Here is a 22,262-nt window from a genome sequence, read left to right on the forward strand (position 1 = left end):
ATAATAACCCAATGAGGCAGAAAATAATTATCATTTCCCATTCTACAAGGGATGAAATTGAGTTTTAAAGAGATTAATTTGGCTAAGGACACAAAGCTATTAAATGATGGGGTTGGGATTTATATCAAAATCCTTCTGATTCCTGAGTTTCTTCTTTTTACCACTGTGCCAGCAAAAGGGTCATAGTCATTTCCATTGTTAGAGTATAATATCTTATTGTTACTTAAAATGGAAACACATGGGAGAAGGAAGATAAGTTGGGCTGATTATGTGATTTCTCGCTGTATTTCTCAGGAATTGCCCAGAAAAATAGTAACAAGAATGTCACAGTTTTATTTTTTGCTTTTACATATGAAACAATTATATGTTTCAAAATGTGGTCATGATCAGATTAATGACCAAAGTAGAAATAAAATTGTTAGCAGGGACGAATGTTGTGGTGCAAGTGGATTAATCGATTCCTTGGGATGCCCACATCCTATACTGGAGTGACAATATGAGTCCCAACTCTTCTGCTCCCAGTCCAGCTCCCTACTAATGGACCTGAGAAGGCAGCAGATAATGGCTCCAATACATGGGCCCTTGCTACCTACCTAAGAAACCTGGATAGAACTTCTGGCTCCTGGCTTCGGCCTGGCTCAGCCCTGACTGTTATGAGCATTTGAGAAGTGAACTAATGGATGGAAGATCTGTCTCTCTGTTTCTCCCTCTCTGTCATTCTGCCTTTCAAATAAATATCTTTAAAAAATGTTAGTAAAGGGGCTGGCGCTGTGGTGCAGTAGGTTAATACTCCCCGTGTGGCACAGGCATCCCATATGGGCGCCAGTTCTAGTCCTGGCTGCTCCACTTCCAATACAGCTCTCTGCTATGGCCTGGGAAAGCAGTAGAAGATGGTCCAAGTCCTTGAGCCCCTGTACCCGCATGGGAGACTCAGAAGAAGCTCCTGGTTCCTGGCTTCGGATCGGCGCAGCTCTGGCAGTTGCAGCCATTTGGGGAGTGAACCAGTGGATGGAAGATTTCTCTCTCTCTCTCTCTCTCTCTCTCTCTCTCTGTCTACAACTCTACCTCTCAAATAAATAAATAAAATCTTTAAAAAAAGTTAGTAAAAGGTTCAACAGACCATTTACTAAGTGACCACTACATGCCAAATACTTTATCTACAACATGACAGAAAGCAGGCATCATTATCCTCTTTTGATGAACAAGATAAATGATTTCCAGGTTAACACCTTGCCTAACAGTACATACTTATTCACTGGTGGAGCTGGAATTCAAGCCCAGCAGTCTGATTCAAGGACACCTGTCCTTCCATTGCAATATGCTGTCTCCCAATTTCAAATGGAACACATTCACCTTTGGTACAGCAGATTGAAATTAAAAAACAAAAAACAGAGCAATGACATATTTTTCCTTACCAATCAAAGGATAATCTGTTGACTTTCCATTATATTACTCATGAAAGTAAGTCAGTTCCCTTGTCTTCTTAGCCAGTTCAACCAAAATGCATCATCAGTCAGACAGGAGCAGCACAAAGGGTGGGAGTTGAGGGTTATAACAAGTGACTGGTGATTGTACACTGGCCAGTTGAGTGTATCTTACACATCCTGCCTGCCTTCTTGCCAACATGGAATGGTGGTAACAGAAGACAAGAATATGACTTAAGCACGCTAATGAAAAGGATTTTGGAATTTTGTTACACAGAGATTGCTCATGGTTCTAGGAATGAAAGCCTCACTCAAAAAAAAAAAAATAAAAAACCACACTTTTCTAGTCTTTATCCATATGACTTCTGAAATTCTCTAAAACTGAGTAAAATGTATTTTAAAATATATTGTGAGCTAACTAAGCCACAAATGAATGTTAAGATGTACTCTTGGGGCCGGTGCTGTGGCACAGTGAGTTAACGCCCTGGCCTGGAGTGCCGGCATCCCATATGGGCGCTGGTTCGAGACCCGGCTGCTCCACTTCTGATCTGGCTCTCTGCTGTGGCCTGGGAAGGCAGTGGAGGATGGCCCAATTCCTTGGGCCCCTGCACCCAAGTTGGAGACCCAGAAGAAGCTCCTGGTTCCTAGCTTCAGATCAGTGCAACTCTGGCCATTGGCGGCCAATTGGGGAGTGAACAAGCAGATGGAAGACCTCTCTCTAACTCTCCCTGCCTCTCCTCTCTCTGTGTATCTCTGACTTTCAAATAAATAAATAAATCTTTAAAAAAATGTACTCTTAAACTCTCAGTAATATTATAAATGCTACTAAAATAAGCCCCATGTCTTCTGAGGTCATCATAGATTAAGAAAACAAACTGCAGAGTCCTTCAGGTGAAATACATGGAAAAACTGAGACAGAACCCTGGACAATATGACAAGGAAACAGAATAAGTAGAGAAAGCTCTAAACCAGCGTGATTGGGAAGACTATAATAAACTATATATTACGGAGCTATCGTCATGAGGAATAACCACAACAGAAACCCTAATGGGTTATTTCTTTTTTGTAAGCCAGTTGTTTGGAACTAGAGCCCACACATTTTCCCATAGTAATATTGCTAAACAGTTCTTGCCTTCCCAACTGAACCCACAGATGATCACATGGGAAAATGCTTTGAAGACTAAAAAAAAAAATTGCAAAGCAAATATAAATTGTTCAATTCATATTTGTCAGAAAACAGTATCGTTATAATTCCTAAAGTAAAACAAACAAAAGCACTTAAAGGTTATCTTGAATACATGAGAAAATGCATATTTAATATGGAGAATTACATGGCTGATTGGAGGTTTTCAGGGAGATTATGGGAGTGAGTTATGGACACATTCACGGTCATTAGCTATTGAGAGCACTGGTTTGTTATGTTTAATTTCACTTCAAATGAAGTGGAATCACATAGAAGGAAACAGACATTTTTTGAAAAGGAAGAAAGCACTCTCAGTGGGCATGCGTGTGTGTTTGTGTGTAAAACTGCCTGAGGTAGAATTAACGAAGTTATGAAAGGCAGAGTAAGGGGGTAGAAAAGTGAGACATAGGGGCCGGCACTGTGGCTCAGAAGGTTAACGCCCTGGCCTGAAGCGCCGGCATCCCATATGGGTGCCAGTTCTAGTCCTGGCTGCTCCACTTCTGATCCAGCTCTCTGCTATGGCCTGGGATAGCAGTAGAAGATGGCCCAAGTCCTTGGGCCCCTGCACCCATGTGGGAGACCCAGAAGAAGCTCCTGGCTCCTGGCTTTGGATCGGCTCATCTCCGGCCATTGCAGCCATCTGGGGAGTGAACCAGCGAATGGAAGACCTTTCTCTCTGTCTCTACCTCTCTCTGTAACTCTGCCTCTACCTCTCTCTGTAACTCTGCCTGTCAAATAAATAAAATAAATCTTTTAAAAAAATAAAAAGAAAAATGAGACATAAAACATGTCCTAAGAGGAAAAAAAGTGGTACTTTAAGCAGTTTTCTCCTGTGGACCACCAATTGGGGGAATATCACTTCAAGGGAAATGCTAATTTTAAAAAACAAGTAATTCAATTTTAATTTAATGTTCTCAATACATTTAATAAAGTGTAAAATAAGAACATCATGATTCCCCTCTGACCTTATTCTAGCAAAATTTCCTTTTCTAGAATGACAAACGCTATCATCAGAAAAATTTAGTGTCTCATGAGTAAAAACTACAAATACATTGAATTCTTCATACTCAGATGTTCAATTTATTACTAATCTCAAAAGGTATTAAATAGAATGGATAATGAAGGGTGCTAGTAAGGATTAGCAGGTATCTTATGGGAAAGAAACAAAAAAAAAAACAAAAAATAAAAACAGGTGAGGTACATGCTGGGAGGTGGATAAAAAATACAAACAGTGATGCAATGAGCAAAGAGAAACATTCCATATTAAAATAGTAAAGGTCAATCCTTAACATTCTTTTAGTGAGTGTTCAAAGCTCATTTTACATAGGAAGGAGCCAATCAATTTTAACAAGATAGGATCACACTAACAACCAGTGAGTGGGGAATCAATCAATCTCTGTCAAATAAATGATTTCTTAAAAGTAAATGAATATTCTTCACATTGGGGTATAAGTTGGTCTTCTGGGACTTAGAAGCATTCTCTTTTGATCTGAGTGCTGGTAACACTGGTGTGTTCCATTTTTGAATATCCACTGAGGTATAAACTAACTGTTTCTTGGTATTTATTTTATATGTATAAAATTCATCTCTAGGAAATATGTGGGACCCTGTCCAATATATTTTGAGGAAAATACCATCATCAGTCTGCAGTTCAATGGACACTATGATTTTTAAAAACACTGAGGTGCTATTTAATGAAAACCAGGAAGAAACCTCAATTGTGAAGAAGGCATCCCCTATGGGAATACTGTTAGAGAAAAGGATCTTCTTTTTTTAAGACTTATTTATTTACTTGAAAGTCAGAGTTACAGTGGTGGTGGTGGGGGGGCAGATTTTCCATTTGCTGGTTCATTCCCAAGCTTCCCCAGATGGCTGCAACAGAGAGGGCTGGGCCAGGCTGAAGCCAGAAGCCAGAAGCTTCATCCTGGTCTCCCACATGGGTGGCAGGGGCCCAAATATTTGTGCCATCTCCCACTGCTTTTCCCAGGCCATACCAGAGAGCTGGATCAAAAGTGGAGCAGCTGGGACTTGAACCGGTTCCCATATGGGATGCTGGCACTGCAACTGGTGGGTTAACCAGACTATGGTTAACCACAATGCCAGACTATGACAGAAGGATCTAAAGCACAAATATCAATTGAAACCTTCAAAAGGCCAAGGCCATGGTTGGCAATGCCTATGGGTTAAACTAGATCATGTCTATGTTTACTAATAAATGTATTTTTACACAAACCTCTATGGAGCATATTTTTGTTTTAAATGCTCCAACTCAAGCTTTCCCCCTCATATATTTTAATTTTTTCTTAAATTTTATTTACAAATTTAAAAATTAACTGACATATAAATTGTACATACTTATAGGGTGCCCTTGTGATCTCCCATAAGATAGATTCCTTTTTTTTTTTTTTTTTTTGACAGGCAGAGTTAGACAGTGAGAGAGAGAGACAGAGAGAAAGGTCTTCCTTCCCTTGGTTCACCCCCCAAATGGCTGCCAGGGCCAGCGTGCTGCGCCGATCCGAAGCCAGGAGTCAGGTGCTTCCTCCTGGTCTCCCATGCGGGTGCAGGGCCCAAGCACTTGGGCCATCCTCCACTGCACTCTCGGGCCACAGCAGAGAGCTGGCCTGGAAGAGGAGCAACCAGGACAGAACCAGCGCCCCAACCGGGACTAGAACCGGGGTGCTGGCGCCACAGGTGAAGGATTAGCTTAGTGAGCTGTGGCGCTGGCCAATAGATTCCTTTTTTTAAGATTTGTTTATTTGAATGGCAGACTTACAGAGAGGGAGAGACAGAGGCAGAGAGAGAGAGAGAGAGAGAGAGTGGTCTTCCACCCACTGGTTCACTCCTCAGATGGCTGCACCAGCCAGGGCTGGGTCAGATCAAAATCAGGAGCCAGGAGCCTGGAGCTTCTTCAGGGGATGCAGGGGCCCAAGCATTTGGGCCATCTTCCACTGCTTTTCTAGGTGCATTAGCAGGGAGCTAGATCAGAAGTGGAGCAGCTCGGACTCGAACCAGTGCCCATGTGGGATGCCGGTGCTGCAGGGAGTAGCTTAACCTGTTCACTATGCCACAGCACTGGCCCCAAAATAGATTTCTTTCTACCAACTAATAAAAGCTCTGAGGCTTAGTCCCCAACCCTTAGTCAATGGCCATGACCTTCAACTACAAGCAAACCCTTTTTGTATTTTTAATTACATGAAGAAATACAATAAAAAGCAGGATGGAAAACTAATATATACAGTATATATTAATAAAATATGCAATTTAAAAAATAATATATACAGATCAAAAGAATAAAACGACAACACAAACAACCCAAAATGTCAAGGTTATCTATAGACTTTATGTCTTCTTTTAATTTTTCTATATTTTCTTAATACTATATTTATACTGATAAAAAAATTAACCCTCATGTTAAAAACAAAATAGAAAGCTATGCCTCTGCATGGAAAAAGTAACAAGAAGGAACACAGTGCTATCTCTGTGGTGTGGAATTACAAGTAATTTTATTTTTATTTATATTTTTCTGTATCTTCCAAGTTTTCTACAGAAGCAAAGTTCATTTTATCATTAGAAAATAGAAAATGTATTTGGTACTCTCCTCTCTTTCCTTCATTTAAGAATGAGAGCAGAGATTAAATGTGGCATTCTGTATAACACATTTTCCAGAGATCAGCGCTGGGGGAGGGGGTGCTAGGGAAAGCGGGAGGGCGGAAGAAGTTCTTTTAGACACAGGGAAGAGAATCTCTTGGAGCCAGCATTGTGGTGCAGCAGATTAAGCCGCTGCTTGCAATGTTGGAATCCATACTGGAGGCAGCTGGTTCAAGTCCTGGGCTCCACCTCAGATCCAACTTCCTGTTAATGCACCCAGGAAGGCAGCAGAAAATGGCATGAGTGTTTGGACTCCTGCTACCCATGTGAGAGACCTGGATGGAATTCAGGGCTCTTTATTTTTGATGGTTCAAACCTAACTCTTGAAGCCATTTGGCCGCCATTTTGGGGCGTGAAGCAAGGATGGAAAATCTTTCTCTTTCCTCTTTTTCTCTGTGTCATTCTGCTTTTCAAATAAATGAATTTTTTTTTAATACAAGGGGCGAGGGAGGAGGAGGAGGGGTGGGAGTATGGGTGGGAGAGTGGGTATGGTGGGAAGAATAACTATATTCCTAAAGTTGTACTTTTGAAATTTGTATTCCTTAAAAAATAAATTTAAAAAATTTAAAAAACAAATAAAAAATACTATTTAAAGAAGGAAACTCAAGGCAAAATAAATACATACATACATACAAGGGGCCAGGGTTGTGGCACAATGGGTTAAACCACTTGTGATGTCAGCCTCCCATATTAGAGGACTGTTCAAGTCCCATATTGGAGCAGGGCTTTGAGTCCCATATTAGAGTGCTGGTTTGTGTTCCAGCTACCCCACTTTTGATCTGGCTCCCTGCTAATGTGCCAGGGAAAGCAGTGGAAGATGACCCAAGTACTTGGGCCGCTGCACCCACATGGGAGACTGGGATGCAGTTCCTGGCTCCTGCTCGCTCTCTCGCTCTCTCTCTCTCTCTGTGTGTGTGTGTGTGTGTGTGTGTAACTCTGCCTTTCAAATAAAATTAAATCTTTTTTTAAAAAGGGGGTAAGGGGTCGGCACTGTGGCGCACTGGGTAAAGCCGCTGCCTACAGTGCTGGCATTCCATATGGGTGCCAGTTTGAGTACCAGTTGTTCCACTTCCCATCCAGCTCCCTGCTGTGGCCTGGGAAAGCAGTAGAAGATGGCCCAAGTCCTTGGGCCCCTGCACCCAAATGGGAGACCTGGAAGAAGCTCCTGGCTCCTGGCTTCAGACTGGTGCAGCTCTGGCTGTTGCGGCCATCTGGAGAGTGAACCAGTGGATGGAAGACCTTTCTCTCTGCCTCTGCCTCTCTGTAACTTTGCCTTTCAAATAAACAAATAAACCTTTAAAAAAATTAAAAAGGGAGAAAAAACCGGCATGCCATATGGGTGCTGGTTTGTGTCCTGGCTGCTCCACTTCCCATCCAGCTCCCTGCTAATGCACCTGGGAAAACAGTGGAAGATGGCCCAAGTCCTTGGGGCCCTGGACCTGTGTGGGAACTCCAGAAGACGCTTTTGGCTCCTGGCTTCGGATCAGCTCAGCTCTGGCTGTTGCAGCCATTTGGGGAGTGAACAAGTGAATGGTAGATCTTTTTTCTCTGTCTCTTCCTCAGTCTGTAACTCTGCCTCTCAAATAAATAAATAAATCTTTAAAAAAGGGGATGGGGCGCACCAATTTGCTGACCACGCTATATCTCCTTTTCTATTTTTTTAAAAAAGGGCTTTTTATTTTATGTTATGAAATTCTACACTCACTCACCAAATTGTTCAATTTTAACTGGAGACATAAATTGAATACTGCGGATCTGGGGTGCAAGGCAGAAGTGTCAGATGATAATGCAGCCAGTATAATTCTTCAAGAAGAACACATCTGGTGATAGATTCAGGAATTGTAAATTGCCACCTGGTCCCTTCTCAGCCACTTCTGAACCTTTCAATCTACTAAAAACAGCTCTGCATTATCTCATTTAATCCCAGCAATTTTAGGAGGCAAGTTGATTATCACACCCATTTTACACAGGAGAAAACTGAGATTCAAAGACATAAAACATCTGGCTTAACATTTGAGAAATACTAAGTGGCAGAGAGCCAACTGATGTGCTCTTAACTAATCTGTACTCTTCCAACAATGAACACAACCCACTGTTACTTATGAGGGGGCTTCAACAAGTTTACTGAAATGTATATTATGAAAAGAAATTAGACATGCATTTCAAAATTTTTTCATACCAAAATCAATTTGTCTTTGAATTCTAGTTTTTTTCCACAAACTTTTGGAAGTGCCCTCATATATCAATCCATATCCCACTGGAGACTTTAATGTCAACTCCTGAGGTTCATTCTCAGCCCTCAGCAATAATGCTTCTCCTTCCACTCACTTGTGCACATTTCAAGTTCTTCTAAATGTCTCATGGATTGTGAAGGTTGTAGCTCTACACAGATCTTTCAATCAATTCATGTCTGCACATGCTGACTCAGGGAAAATTGGACAAGCAAGTACACACACCACTTCAACCCCTAGGCTGTACTCAATTAGACAGCAGGCAAGGCTCAGGCCCATCTGCTGGGAGAAAGCAGAACAGTTAGTTGTGCAATAGTGAGAAATGTTTAACGTGTCTCATCGTGACAAGCTACATTTCAGATGGCTTTAGCACTTACTCTGAGTTTGGGCTGATTCTTATCTGATTTTCATAGTTTAAGGAATCTGAATCATAATGAGACTTTGAAATCAAAACGTCCTCCTAATTTTCTGTTTCTGGATCAGTTGGGTAGAAATATGGACTTCCAGAGATTGCAAGTCAATCTGTAAGTATCTATCACTGGCAATTCTTTATCTGGGTGAATTAGGATGTCTGGCTACTTTATAACCAAAAGAACATACAGAAATAAACTGTGTGCTTTGATGCTAGGCTCCAAGGACCTTTTGTGAAACCTTGGTCTGTATAAAAACAGTCCCCTTTCCCTCACTGACTGCTCTATCACAGTGGAATTTTTCTCTACAGAACAAAAACTTTAAAGCCACCATTCTAAAGCCGGCTAGTTCTATGACTTGAAAGAAATGTGTCTTCTCAGGCACAGGACTGTGATAGGCGAGAGTGTGGACGCTCAGCACAAAATCGAACAAAGGACAAACAGTTCTAGCACAAGCCCCTGTGAGTAAGTGAAGAGCGATTTTGGACACGTGGCTTTTCCACAGGTGGTAGCCTCCAGGTAATTCATGGCAATCCATAAGGAGTTAATCAACACTTAAAGAACCTCAGTCCTACCTCTGTGCCAATGTGATCCAAGATAAACTGTTTTTGACCAGAGATTAAAATGAAGTCGTGGGCTTCCTTTCCGAAACGAGTAAAGCAAATAGGACAGCACTTTGCAAAGAAATATTCAATAATACAAGTGGATGAAATGCAAAGTGATTTTTCCTCCCCGTGATGAAAAATAATTAGTCCAGGAAAAATGTGATTCTATACCTCAAGTGATTTGCTAGCACTTTTGGCTAGACAGCTTAATGGCAAACTTTGCTATTGCCACCATCTCAGATAATAATAAGTTTTTAAAATTCTGACTGTAGTTTAATTAAGTGCTCAGTATTTAGGGTTTTATACCTATACGGTATCCCGAAACACAAAGCCATAATTAGATTCTCAGTGTATTCATGTTTTCAAATTGACAGTTGTATTATCATACATTTGTATAATAATTAACACCCTATTAGCATTAACTTATTATATTAACTAACATTCATTGACTTTCTTATCTGCCAGGTGGTTTACATATATTCTCCTTACTAAATCATAGCAGTGGAAATACTATCCTTGTCTTACAGACAGGGAAAGCAAGACTCAGTAAAATTAAATAATCTGCCAAGGACACAGGCTATTGTGGGATAAATTCAAAATCTGACCTCCAATTGGGACTCCAATCCCTGTTGTTTTCCTAGCATACCACAGGGCCTCTCACTAAAGTATGAGACATGGAGAGCGCTCAGCACATAGCAGAAGTGCAAGAGAAGTTAATCTGATTGTCTCCTAAAATGATCAGATAATATCCTTAACAGAAGTGCAAGGAAAATCATCCAAATAGGAGCATTCTCTAATTAAAGAATACTCTTCTCACTACAAATCACTCATGCAAATGAATCCCATTTGGAGAAAGACGGTCAAACCCTGGCATTTAGATAGCCAACTGAACGGCAAGACTTTAAAATCGAGTAAGCCTTTAATTCCTCATTTTTACGAGCCTTTAAAAAAGGCATTTCATTCTAATCAATGCATTATCAATATACAAGCTAAGAATCACAAGATTTTAGAGCTGGAAAGGATGCTAGAGTTCATCAACTTCACTTTGGCCTCCACACATTCTGCCAGCTTGGCATCCATCCCCTACCTCTATTCTACCATTTACAGGTAACCTGGACAAGGTCACGAAGCTGATAGAAGCCAAGCAGAGGCTAAAAGAACTCAAGTGCTCTGAGTTCCAGTTCAGTGCCTTTTCCGTGATGCCACCCAGCCACTCAATACAAGTGTGTTCCAGGCAGGACCAGTCACACTGTTTGAAGAAAAACACACAGCCTCTAGCAGGTAAATAAGCAGACCTGTCTCTCTAATGCCTCCTCAGAGGTTAATCCATACCAGTTTACTCTTACTGAGAGTTGAGAGCAGGTAACATGTTTACTCTCCAACTGTCCTAGACTATTGCATACTAGCCTTGGGGGCCAATCTGTGAAATAAGTTCTTTCTCACTGTTCATTCCTGTTGGGCTGATGAGGAAATTCGGCCTCAAAGACTTCAAATAAGTTGCCAAGGTCACGGTACTGACACAAAATGGAGCAGAAATTTGAGTCAAGGTCTGACTTGAGGCCCAGCTCTTAACAATTATGACACACTGCTATTGCACATGTCTCTTCCTTTTCCTCCCCCTCCCGCCCAAACTCTTTCTTTGGGACCTAAGATGACTACATAGAGATGGTACAGATAGATACCTAATCACAAATGGGATTCTGGAAGGATAGCTGGTGGGGAGGGGGAGGAGAGGGAGAAAAGAGCAACCTACACCAGTTCCACAAATTTCAGAACTCCCTGGACTAGTTTTTCCCAAGTCTAGGCCTTTGCTATCCTCGTGCATAAACCTCTTCTTTCTCAATAACGTAATCGCCTGTTTGGGAACTCAATAACCTCAATCCGAATTTTCAGAGGAAAACAAAAGCACTGAACCCAATAACCACTTGGGACCTGAGACCACCAGGCAGAAAAGAACCCAAGAGCTTCGCAAAGTTTCTACCCAAATTGCAATGAGGTTAACAGCACAGAAACACAATCCTGTACCTGATACCCAGGAAACAGGGAGAGAAAAACAGGAGAGAGGAGGGGGAAAGCTGCTGCGACCTGAGGTTGTCAGCCAGCAAAGAGTGGGGAAGGAATTTCCAGGAGATCCGCTCCCCACTTATTTAAAAGTCGGGGCCCATCACCACTTCCTCGGAGGCAAGCACCCTTGGGGAACACCAGGAAAGGGGGGGCGCACAAAAATCCCAAATAGCCCTTGAATGGCCAGCCTCCGCACCCGGCTTGCCTTCCCGTTTTCCATCAGAGAGGCAAATTCTAATAGATTTTTTTCCCGCCCAACCCCCACGTCTGAAGAACCTGGGGGAGGACCCTGCCCCACTAAGTGGGGGCAGAGAAGCCACCCATTTCCTCCGGATAGAGGGAGGAGGCGCAGAGGAAAATCAGAGAAACTGACCATGGCAGAGGTTTAGAGGGGTGCAATTTAGTAGCTGCACTCACCCGGGTGAGACATGGGGATGACCTCATTGCGGGTCCCCGGGAAGTTAAAGATGACGGCTCCGGACGCCCCTCTCTCGTAAGCCAGATGGATTTTGTCTGCGAAGGTGCAGCCCCCGCCGCGTTGGATGAGGGCCAACCAAGAGACTTGCACGGTGCTTCCCCAAACCGTGGGTACCGTGAAATTCGTGTGCGGGTTACAGGCGTTGAGAGCCCCGGGCCCGTCGGGAGGCACGAGGACCCCAGCCACGGGCTCCAGTGGCGAGTCCTGGCCATACACGCCCTCCTCGCTCAGCTCCCACACCGTGCGGTTCACTCCGGGTTGCGGAACCCGCCAGGACACGTTGAGGTACGCGGTCCACACTGCTTCGGCCCCTCGGGAGCCGGGGGCATGCGGGCTCAGTGCCAGCAAGAAGCACCACGCCAGGAATCGGGAAGAGCCGCAGCCCCCGCGGCAGGAGACCCCGGCTCCGGACGGCGGCCCCATGGCGCGCGCGATCCCCGTTTCCCTAGGGCCCCTGGCACGCACCGTGCGGGCGCTTGGCAAGACCCGGGCCTGGAGCAGGTGTGTGCCAGGTGGGGAGGGGGCGGAGAGAGCTGGGGGCGCGGCGAGCTCGGCCGGAGCCCCGGAGCACGCAGCGTCAGCCGGGAGGTTGCCGCAGCCGCAGCCACTGGGAGCTCCGGTCCTCTCTGCTACTGAAGGGCCGCGTCGGGTTCTGGGGCTTCAGCGTGAAGCTCCGCCCAGCCGACTGGGGGTAGAGGTGGCTGGGAGGGAGGAAAGGACACTGCGGGATCCGCCTCTTAAAAGGGTAACAGGATGGGAAGGCATTACAGCAGTAGCCGAGGTCGGGTGGCCAGGTGTGTCGCGTCGTGTTTTGCAAAACGTCCGGCCGAGGAACGCTAGGATCGGCCGCGAACGCTCCCGCTTCCTGGTAGGAGTGGAGGCCGGTTGGAATGGCATGAACATACCGTCCCCTCTGTAACGTTTGCCTAAAGGACGTGTCCGGCGGACAGTGCCAGAATGTGAAAGTACTTTGAAAAAGCGCAGAGGCGAAGAGTCCGAGCCCTAGTCAGGAGAATGTGGGTAGGTGGGTGGTGCTGGGGGCAGGCTGTTTGCTGATCGTTAGGGAAGGGGCAGGAAGAGCGCGTTGTTACCCTTTTCCACTGGCTCTGAATGGCACCTTTCTTCTCTCCCGGTCCCGACGAGCGTCATACGTGTGTATACATTTCCTTCCTACCCTTAACCTCAGGCTAAATATACTGCACTGGTTTGCCTCTTCTAAAAGTAAGCCTAGTCCCCACCAAATAATTACTGTTTCACACGCCTCAAAACCATCCCCTTTTTTACTTCACCTTCCACAAACCAGGTTTACCCAAACGGATGTGCCTGCATCACACATGACCTTAACTACATAATCTTTCTCTATTTCCCACTACCTGGAAGGAGCCAGACTGACCCAGGCAATTTAGTTACGGCACTATTGCATTCTGACTTGTCCTTACGGAAGTGTACACTTTTTGACTCGCTTGTCAACTGGTACATTTACGAGATGCTCAATAAATGTGCATGGACTTAATACGCCCGGGTCTGCCAGTTATGAATAAAGTTTGACCTTGGAGAACTTACTTCTCTGTGCCTCTCTTTCCTCATTATCTGCAAAGTGAGGGTAATAATAGTACCTACCTCAAAGAGGTGCTCAGATGAACAAATGAGCTCACATATGCAAAGCAGTTACAACAGTGTTTAGCAGAGTGTAACAAATGTTTTTTTAAATAAATACCATTATTAGTAATAGTAGTAGTAAAAATGTTCAAGAATATAATAATTCTAAAATAACCTTAACGTTGCTACTTGGAGGATTTTACTCATCCGAGAAAATTATATTGAAGAGATTCACTCTTGACTACATTTTAAGTTCAAACAAATATAACCCACTTTTATCCAGCCCAACATTTGTAAAGTTCCCAGTCTTGGGGCCAGCATTGTGGTGTCGCGGATAAAGCTGCTGCCTGCAACACTGACATCCCATATGGCATATGGGCACCAGTTTGAGTCCCGACTGCTTCACTTCAGATCCAGCTCTCTGCTTGTGACCTGGGAAAGCAGTGGAAGATGGCCCAAGTGCTTGGGCCCCTGCACCCATGAAGTAGACCCGGAAGAAGCTCCTGCTCCTGGCTTTGGCCTGGCCCAGACCCGGCTTTTGCAGCCATCTGAGGACTGAACCAGTGGATGGAAAATCAATCTCTCTCTCTCTTGCTGTAACTGTGCCTTTCAAATAAATAAAAATAAATCTTAAAAAATTCCCAGTCTCTCCCTTCAATCCCTCTCTTAACATTTACTTAATCAACATAATTCCCAAAGATTAAACATGGAACAATCTTGCACTTGCTACTCTTATGATTTGAGAGAAACCTAGAGGGAAAATTAATACCATATACCAAATAGTACTTAGAGTACAAATAAATGGGTAATTGTGAAATATGAATCTGAGGTATTGAAAGGGACTTTAGAGGTCAAGAGGGCATATGGGGCCTATAACATGGTACACCCAAATAATGCTGATGTTGGGGCTGGGCACTGTGGTGCGGCAGGTTAACGCCCTGGCCTGAAGCGCCGGCATCCCATATGGGTGCCGGTTCGAGATCCGGCTGCTCCACTTCTGATCCAGCTCTCTGCCATGGCCTGAGAAAGCAGTAGAAGATGGCCCAAGTCCTTGGGCCCCTGCATGCACGTGGGAGACCCGGAAGAAGCTCCTGGCTCCTGGCTTCGGATCAGCACAGCTCAGGCTGTTGTCGCCAACTGGGGAGTGAACCGTCGGATGGAAGATCTCTCTCTCTGCTTCTCCTCTCTCTGTGTAACTCTGACTTTCAAATAAATAAATAAACCTTTAAAAAATAATGCTGATGATAATATCTGAGATTAAAATTATCTAGGGGCAAAGAAATGGGTAGCACCAAGCATTCCTAAGAAATGCTACAATTCCAGAAACTGTAGAAATTTGTTGGTAAAAAACATTCAAACTTTAATCAACATTACTTAAATGGAAGTTAACTATATTGTACTTTGAAGAAACAATGTTTTCAAAAGAAAGAATTGCATCCGTTATATACATAACTGAAGTTTGGAGACATTTACTAATATTTATCCATTATTTTCATAAGCAAATATTTATCACACATTTACTACATGTTATGGCCTAAGCATAACATGGGGTAAAATCGAGTAAAACATTAACTCTGTTTTTAAAAACTCATAAATTAACTTTGGTGAGAAAGACAAAATGATTATTTTACAATATTTTATGTAGCATAAGGGCTACAATAGAGGTGAGTGAAGGGAAGTGAAGAAGGAGTAGAAAACAGGCACCTAACCCAAACTGGGAAGAAAGGGAAAGCTTCCCAGAGGAGGTTCCACCTGTGCTGACTTTGGTAGGGTCAGCCTTTCTAGGCAGAAAACAGCACAAGGATCGAAGAGGATCTCTCTCTCTCTCCTCTTCCTCCTTCCCTCTCTGTAACTCTGCCTTCCAAATAAATAAATCCTTAAAAACACAATGAAAGGCACTGAGATAGGAAACACAAAATGCTGTTGGGAAACTACAATTCCTACCAGCTCTGTAAGTGCAGAATGTTTGGAACCTCAAGTATTAGAGGGAGGGTAGTTAAGAGATACAGTTGGTGAGGAACATGGGAGCTGGTTCTTGAGAGTCCTTTGAGTAAAGCTGGGATGTTTGAACTGTATGCAAAACCGAAGAGTAACATAGTCTAGGTTTAAATGTGGAGCAATATAATCTTATCTGCATTTTAAGAGATCATTATGGCTTCTCTGTAGATAATAGGTTGGAGAGGACAAGAGTTGCAGCTGGGAACCCAGGTAGAAGCTTGTCAGCAGTGTTCAGGTGAGAGGCAAAGGTGTCCTGGGCTACACAAGTAGTGGAGAGAATATATTTGTATATATTTACTTATTTATTTGGATATATATATAAGATTTACTTATTTATTTGAAAGTCAGAGTTAGAGAGAGAGAGGTCTGTCTTCCATCCACTGATTTACTCCCCAGATGGCAGCAAGGGCCAGAGTTGGGCCAGGTTGAAGTCAGGAGCCAGGAACTTCATCCAGGTCTCCCACATGGCTGCAGGGGCCCAAACACTTGGGCCATCCTCCACTTCTTCCCTAGGCACATGAGCAGGGAGTTAGATGGAGAAAGGAGCAGCTGGGACTTGAACCGGCACCCATATGTGATGACAGTGTTGCATGTAGTGTCTTTACCCGCCATGCCACAATGCCAGCCCCGAGAATGGAATATATTTTGGAGGTAGAATCCATAGGACTTGGTTTGGAGGGATAAAAGAGGGAGGAGTTAGGGATTGCTTTGAGGCTTTTGGCTGGAAGACAGGATGACATTTAATCAGGGAATACAAGAGGAGGATTTCAAACTAGAGATAAGTTGACTTTAGACAAGTTAATGTCGAGGTACCTATGATGTAGCCAAGGAGAACTGTGCAGTAGGCACTTGGATTTGCTGATAATTGAACATCTACTAAGTGCGAGGCACTGGAGCCGCCCAGGTACATAGACACAAAAGAAACAGTCCCTGCTCTCAATGAGCTCACATCTAGTGGGACAGTCAGAAAGGTAAACAGCAATAATAGTGCAGTACAATCAATGTTCTGACTGAGAAAAGCATAGGAGGCTATGGCAACATGGGTGTGGCCGAATTAGGAACAAGGAGAATTACCGAAACAAAGTGAGTAAGGATATTCAGGTGTAGCCAATAGTGTACCATATGCGTACACCAGGGGACCATCAGGGAACTAACATTCAGTAGTTAGGTATGGCTGGGATGCAAGTTGCAAAGGGGGAGCCAAGGAAAGTGCAGCTAGTCAACTAGGTTGTGCCGGAATATGAAGACTTTAGCAAATGATGATAGAGTGTGGACTCAATACATAGGCGTACACACGTACATGAAGCAAATATGGCAAATGGTAACTATTGTTGAATCTAGGTGGTGGCTGTAGGGGTGCTCTCTCAGCTTTTCTGTATATTTTAACCTTTTTGTAAAATTATGAATTATATTGGAGTCAGTCAGTGGAGCAAATGAATGATGTAATCAGATGTGGGCTTAAAATGATCATCTGCATTGCATGAGGGCAAGACTGGTGGCAGAGAGACCAGTGCAAAGGCTGGCATCCCCAGAACTGTTCTGGAAATCTAGCCTACTTGTGGAATGGAGGTAGCAGAGTAGCAGAGCCTGGGGATGTGAGCCATTAAAATCATCTTAGGAACTACCCTTGCCCCGAGTCCATCCTCACCAAGCAACCTTCTTATTATCATTCAGCTCCTCATGTAAATAAGCCTACAGGGAGATAATGCACTGAACAGCAAACCCTAGTATCTGGTCTGCTTGGAAGTCATACCTCTCATTATAAATTAATCAACTGGCATTCTGGCTTATATATTGGTCTCTTGTGAATTTGGTTAAGCGTGAGTCAGTCCCCAGGAGCCCAGTCTGTAGTTATACTCCCCATCAAACCTTAAAGCTTTACAAAACCAAGAACCAGCTTGTAGATCAAGACTGTATCTGAGTCCTTCCACTCTATGGAGACTTCCTGGGTAACCCTCTGGTTTCTCCCAGCAATATCCTCTATCTCATTGCAAGCTATCTTAAAAGTGCAACCGAGGCTTGCTACTAAAAGGGAGGGCCGTCGATCAGGAGCATCAGTCTCCTCAGGGAGCTGGTTAGAAATGCAGAATCAAGGGCCCCACCCCAGAATGACTGAATGCTACCCTGCAACTTGAACAAGACCCGCAGGTGCCGCACACACCTGTAGAAGTTTGAGAAGCCCTGGGGTAGACGAGAGTATTTCTCACAGGTAGCCAGCACTCAGCCTTCGCTTGAACACTTCCAATGTCAGAGTTCACTTCTTACCTTACGGGAATGTTCATGTAATTATAGTTTGACTTTGCTTTAGTCCTTCCTTTTCCTCCCACCCATTTCTTCCAACCCCAGGCCCTCAGAGAGTTTCCGTGCTACTCCCTGGCCATATTATCACTCTATCAAGGCATTGGCTCTGAGAACCTCCCCTGGACCAGACTTCACCTGATTCCCAACAAATCAAGTCTCCTAATCCTAAATATATTTTGTCAGAGTTCTATTCTCCATAAGGCTTATCACATCTAAAGTTCATTAAGCATTTACCATGTGCTTTACATGCACAATCTCATTTAATCCCCACAACCACCTATTATTTTACAGAAGAGAGAACTAGCTCAGAATTAGCAAGCTGCCCAAGTTCACAGCTAGGAACAGAAGCAGGATTCCAATGCAGCTCTGGCTTTAACCCTTGCTAACAGAAATAACTGATACTGATTCATTATCTTCCCTCTGGGGAGTGGCATTCCCATTTAAACCTTTCCTTGTGACAAAGAAAGAAAACTCAAGTGAAATGTTTCTTGCATGCATTTCAGGCACTGTGACCATTTGAGGGAGATATATTTGGGCCAGGAGCCTTTTTGAATTCCTCAAATCCTTTCAACAAAGGCTAACCCTGCCAAATATGTGTATCAGCAATACCAAACTGAAAGCAGCCCTGAGCAGTGCACTATCTCATGATGAACCGATAAACAGAGCAGCATCCTGCAGGAGCAACAGTGGGGCACCACTGCGGCCGATTAAGTTTCCCATGACTCTGAGTTTCCATGGAGGCATAGAGATGGAAGATAGTGTTTGGCCTTTCATATGTCTGAAAAAAATGAAACATCACATCTGGCTTCTTACCAACATACAAACGAAAAAGCACAGCCTGGGACAACTAGTGCCCTGGCATCCCAGTGATGCTGTGGCCGCACTGCTCAACCACATAAGTGTAGAGAGTGTGTGGAGAAGGAATGGCAACAAATCTCCTTTCTAGGCAGTTGCTCTATGACGAGCAAGAAGAAAATGCTGGGGGTGTCAAGACAGGGAGCAGCCAAAGAAAACAAAATGACAGAATATGATGCCGCAGCAGAGTTCCGAATACCCTTCTCTGCATTTGCAGATAAACCCCAGTCAACTCGAGTTGCTATACAACTGTTAGAAAACAGGTTATTTTATTTCTTCTTAAGATTTATTTATTTAGTGAAAAGTCAGAGTTATAGACAGAGAGGGAGAGACACACACAGAGAGATTTTTCCATCTGTCAGTTCATTCTCCAGATGGCCACAGCAGCAGGGACTGAGTCAGGTGGAAGCCAGGAGCCAGGAGCTTCCACTGGATGTCCCACATGGGTGCAGGGGCCAACCACTTGAGCCATCCTCTGCTGCCCGTCCAAGGCCATTAGCAGAGAGCTGGATTGTAAATGGTGCAGCTGGGATACAAACCAGGGCCAATATGGGATGCTAGCTCTGCAGGTGGTGGCTTTACCCACTATGCCACTACACCGCCCTGGAAAACAGGTTATTTTAAACAACAAAGTTTTCATGCACTCAAAGACAAGACAGCATTTCAAAGAGGGCCTTTACAGGCAATAGGTATGCTTATATAAAACTAAGAATAGTCTTTTCACATCTATTAATAGTATCAATAGCTACCACTGAGAGCCTACTATGGGCTAGGTACCTTATACCTGTAAATATTATATGCTACCTGTTACAGAAGAAGTTGAGGATCCAGTGAGGTGACTTGTTGAGGCCACCCATCATTACAAAATGACAGAACTGGAATCTGATCCCACACCTAAGTATAAAATGACACTCTTCTTAACACACCATTTGCCACGCTATGGAACACTACTTGCAAAAGCAGAGGTGAGAAGGAAACCTAGATTTATTGACAGCCTACTATGTGTGTTGCTTTTCATGCATTCGATAATATCACTGGATTCGCATGATGGCTTGTTCAGGTGAGGAAAATTAACTGGAAAGGTGAAGCATCTTGCTAGGAAGTGGCATAGTTAGAACTCACGTGGGGGAAGGATGTTTCCAAATAACATGCCATTTTACTTCTGCTGTATTATTTATCCACATATATAGATTTAATACAGGGTGCAAAGAATGTTGGCTTTAAGCCACACCCAGTAACACACTTCAGCACTCTAAGAATCCCTTGACTAGGTTTTTTTAAATAATTATTTTATTTATTTGAAAGACAGAGTTACAGAAAGAGAGATAGAGACAGAGAGAGAGAGGTCTTCCAACTGTTGGTTCACTTCCTAGATGGCCGCAACGGCCGGAGCTGCGTGGATCCAAAGCTAGGAGCCAGCAGCCTTCTCCAGGTCTTCCCACACAGGTGCAGGGGCCCAAGGACTTGGGCCATCTTCTACTGCTTTCCCAAGCTACAGCAGAGAGCTGGATCAGAAGAGGAGCAGCTGGGACTAGAACTGGCACCCATATGGGATGCTGGTGCTTCAGGCCAGGGCTTTAACCCTCTGCGCCACAGTGCCAGCCCTCCTTGGCTAGGTTTTCTTATGACTTGCTGAGCAGCCCTAGAAATTCTAGGTAATAGGAGCCAGTGTTGTGGCCTAGTAGGTAAAGCCAGGGACTGTAGCTCAGCATCCCATGTGGTCACTGGTTCAAGACCCAGCTACTCCACTTCCAATCCAGTTCCATGCTAATGGCCTGGGATAGCAGTGAAAGGTGACCCAAGTCCTTGGGCCCCTGCACCCATGTGGGAGACCTGGAAGAAGCTCCTGGATCCTGACTTCGGGTCAGCCCAGTTCCTGCAGTTGGGGTTATTTGGGGAGTGAACCAGCAGATGGAAGATCTCTCTGTTTCTGTCTTTCTGTCTCTGTTTCTGTGTGTGTGTGTGTGTGTGTGTGTGTGTCTCCCTCTCTCTGTAACTCTGGCTTTCAAATAAATAAGTAAATCTTAAATAAATTCTAGGTAACAGAGATTATGAGAGGATATCCAGTCAAGTGTTTCATAATCATGTATAAATGTCTACATACTCAGTTACATGCTTGCCCACATGTGTGTATGGAGAGGAGTTTCTGAATATGTTGTAAAGGGTGCTTTATGCCCACTGCTGAAAACTGCTGCAGAAAGGAATTGGTGTTGGGGGACACAGCAGAAAACTACATAGTATCTGCCAGATCACCACTGTGGGTACAGATTAACTATCTTGAATTTAGGGAGGTGGTTAAGAGGCTCAGGGATTCCTAAAGAGCCATTAAGAGAGGGGAAGGGCCCCAAGCTAGGGGCAGGAATGGACTGCGAGGGGGAAGGGAAGCTGGGCAGGTGAGTGCTGGAAGGAATTATGGATGAGTGGTTTTTACCCTCTGCTGTGTTATCAGGCCAACCTGTTTGAGAAACTCATCTGGTCTCACGTAGTCTTCTATATTTTATTTTTGAGTTTCCAGCAAGATGAAGATTCTGAAGGAATTAAATCTGTGGTCACACTCAGATTTACACATACTTTATTAAAAGACAAAACAATTACTTAGGGAAAATGTTTTTAAATGATTTGTGCCTTACAATTGTGACTACGTAGCCGGCGCCGCAGCTCACTAGGCTAATCCTCCGCCTAGCGGCGCCGGCACACCAGGTTCTAGTCCCGGTCGGGGCGCCGGATTCTGTCCCGGTTGCCCCTCTTCCAGGCCAGCTCTCTGCTGTGGCCCGGGAGTGCAGTGGAGGATGGCCCAGGTGCTTGGGCCCTGCACACCATGGGAGACCAGGAGAAGCACCTGGCTCCTGGCTCCTGCCATCGGATCAGCGCGGTGCGCTGGCCGCGGCGGCCATTGGAGGGTGAACCAACGGCAAAGGAAGACCTTTCTCTCTGTCTCTCTCTCTCTCACTGTCCACTCTGCCTGTCAAAAAAAAAAATTGTGACTACGTATTTAACTTAAAAATATTTCCAGGAGCTAGCGCTGTGGTGTAGTGGGTAAAGCCGTCACCTGCAGTGCCGGCATTCCATATGGGCGCTGGTTTGAGTCCCAGCTGCTCCACTTCCGATCCAGCTCTCTGCTATGGCCTGGGAAAGCAGTAGAAGATGGCCCAAATCCTTGGGCCCCTGCACCCACGTGGGAGACCCAGGGGAGGCTCCTGGTTCCTGGCTTCGGATTGGCGCAGCTCTGGCCGTTGTGGCCATTTGGGGAGTGAACCAGTGGATGGAAGACCTCTCTCTCTCTCTCTGCCTCTGCCTCTCTGTAACTCTGCCTTTCAAATAAATAAATAAATAAATCTTTAAAAAAAGATTATTTCCAATCCATTCATTAAATCTGATATGCCACTCTGTAGATTAGATCCACAGAACTCCTCCATTGCAGTCTCTGTTCTTATTTTTAACTTTGCTCATATGTGATACTGAGGAA

The 22,262-nt window shown here is 44.3% G+C and overlaps 1 protein-coding gene across 2 annotated transcripts in view; it reads right to left on the reverse strand.

The window, feature by feature from the left end:
• The window catches only part of RNF128 (ring finger protein 128), a 109,776-nt gene that overhangs the window by 50,106 nt on the left and 37,408 nt on the right, over window positions 1-22,262 (reverse strand). The window contains exon 1 of one of the 2 annotated variants that reach the window (XM_002720143.5): window positions 11,983-12,897. The exons of the other annotated variant lie outside the window; for it this stretch is intronic. Within the exon in view, the coding sequence (XP_002720189.1) occupies window positions 11,983-12,466 (484 nt within the window). The 5' untranslated portion in view covers window positions 12,467-12,897. Of the gene's footprint in view, window positions 1-11,982; window positions 12,898-22,262 lie in introns of those variants that run through there. 2 annotated transcript variants of the gene reach the window in all.

This window comes from Oryctolagus cuniculus, chromosome X (genome assembly GCF_964237555.1).
Source record: "Oryctolagus cuniculus chromosome X, mOryCun1.1, whole genome shotgun sequence".
NCBI classification, from domain to species: Eukaryota; Metazoa; Chordata; class Mammalia; order Lagomorpha; family Leporidae; genus Oryctolagus; species Oryctolagus cuniculus.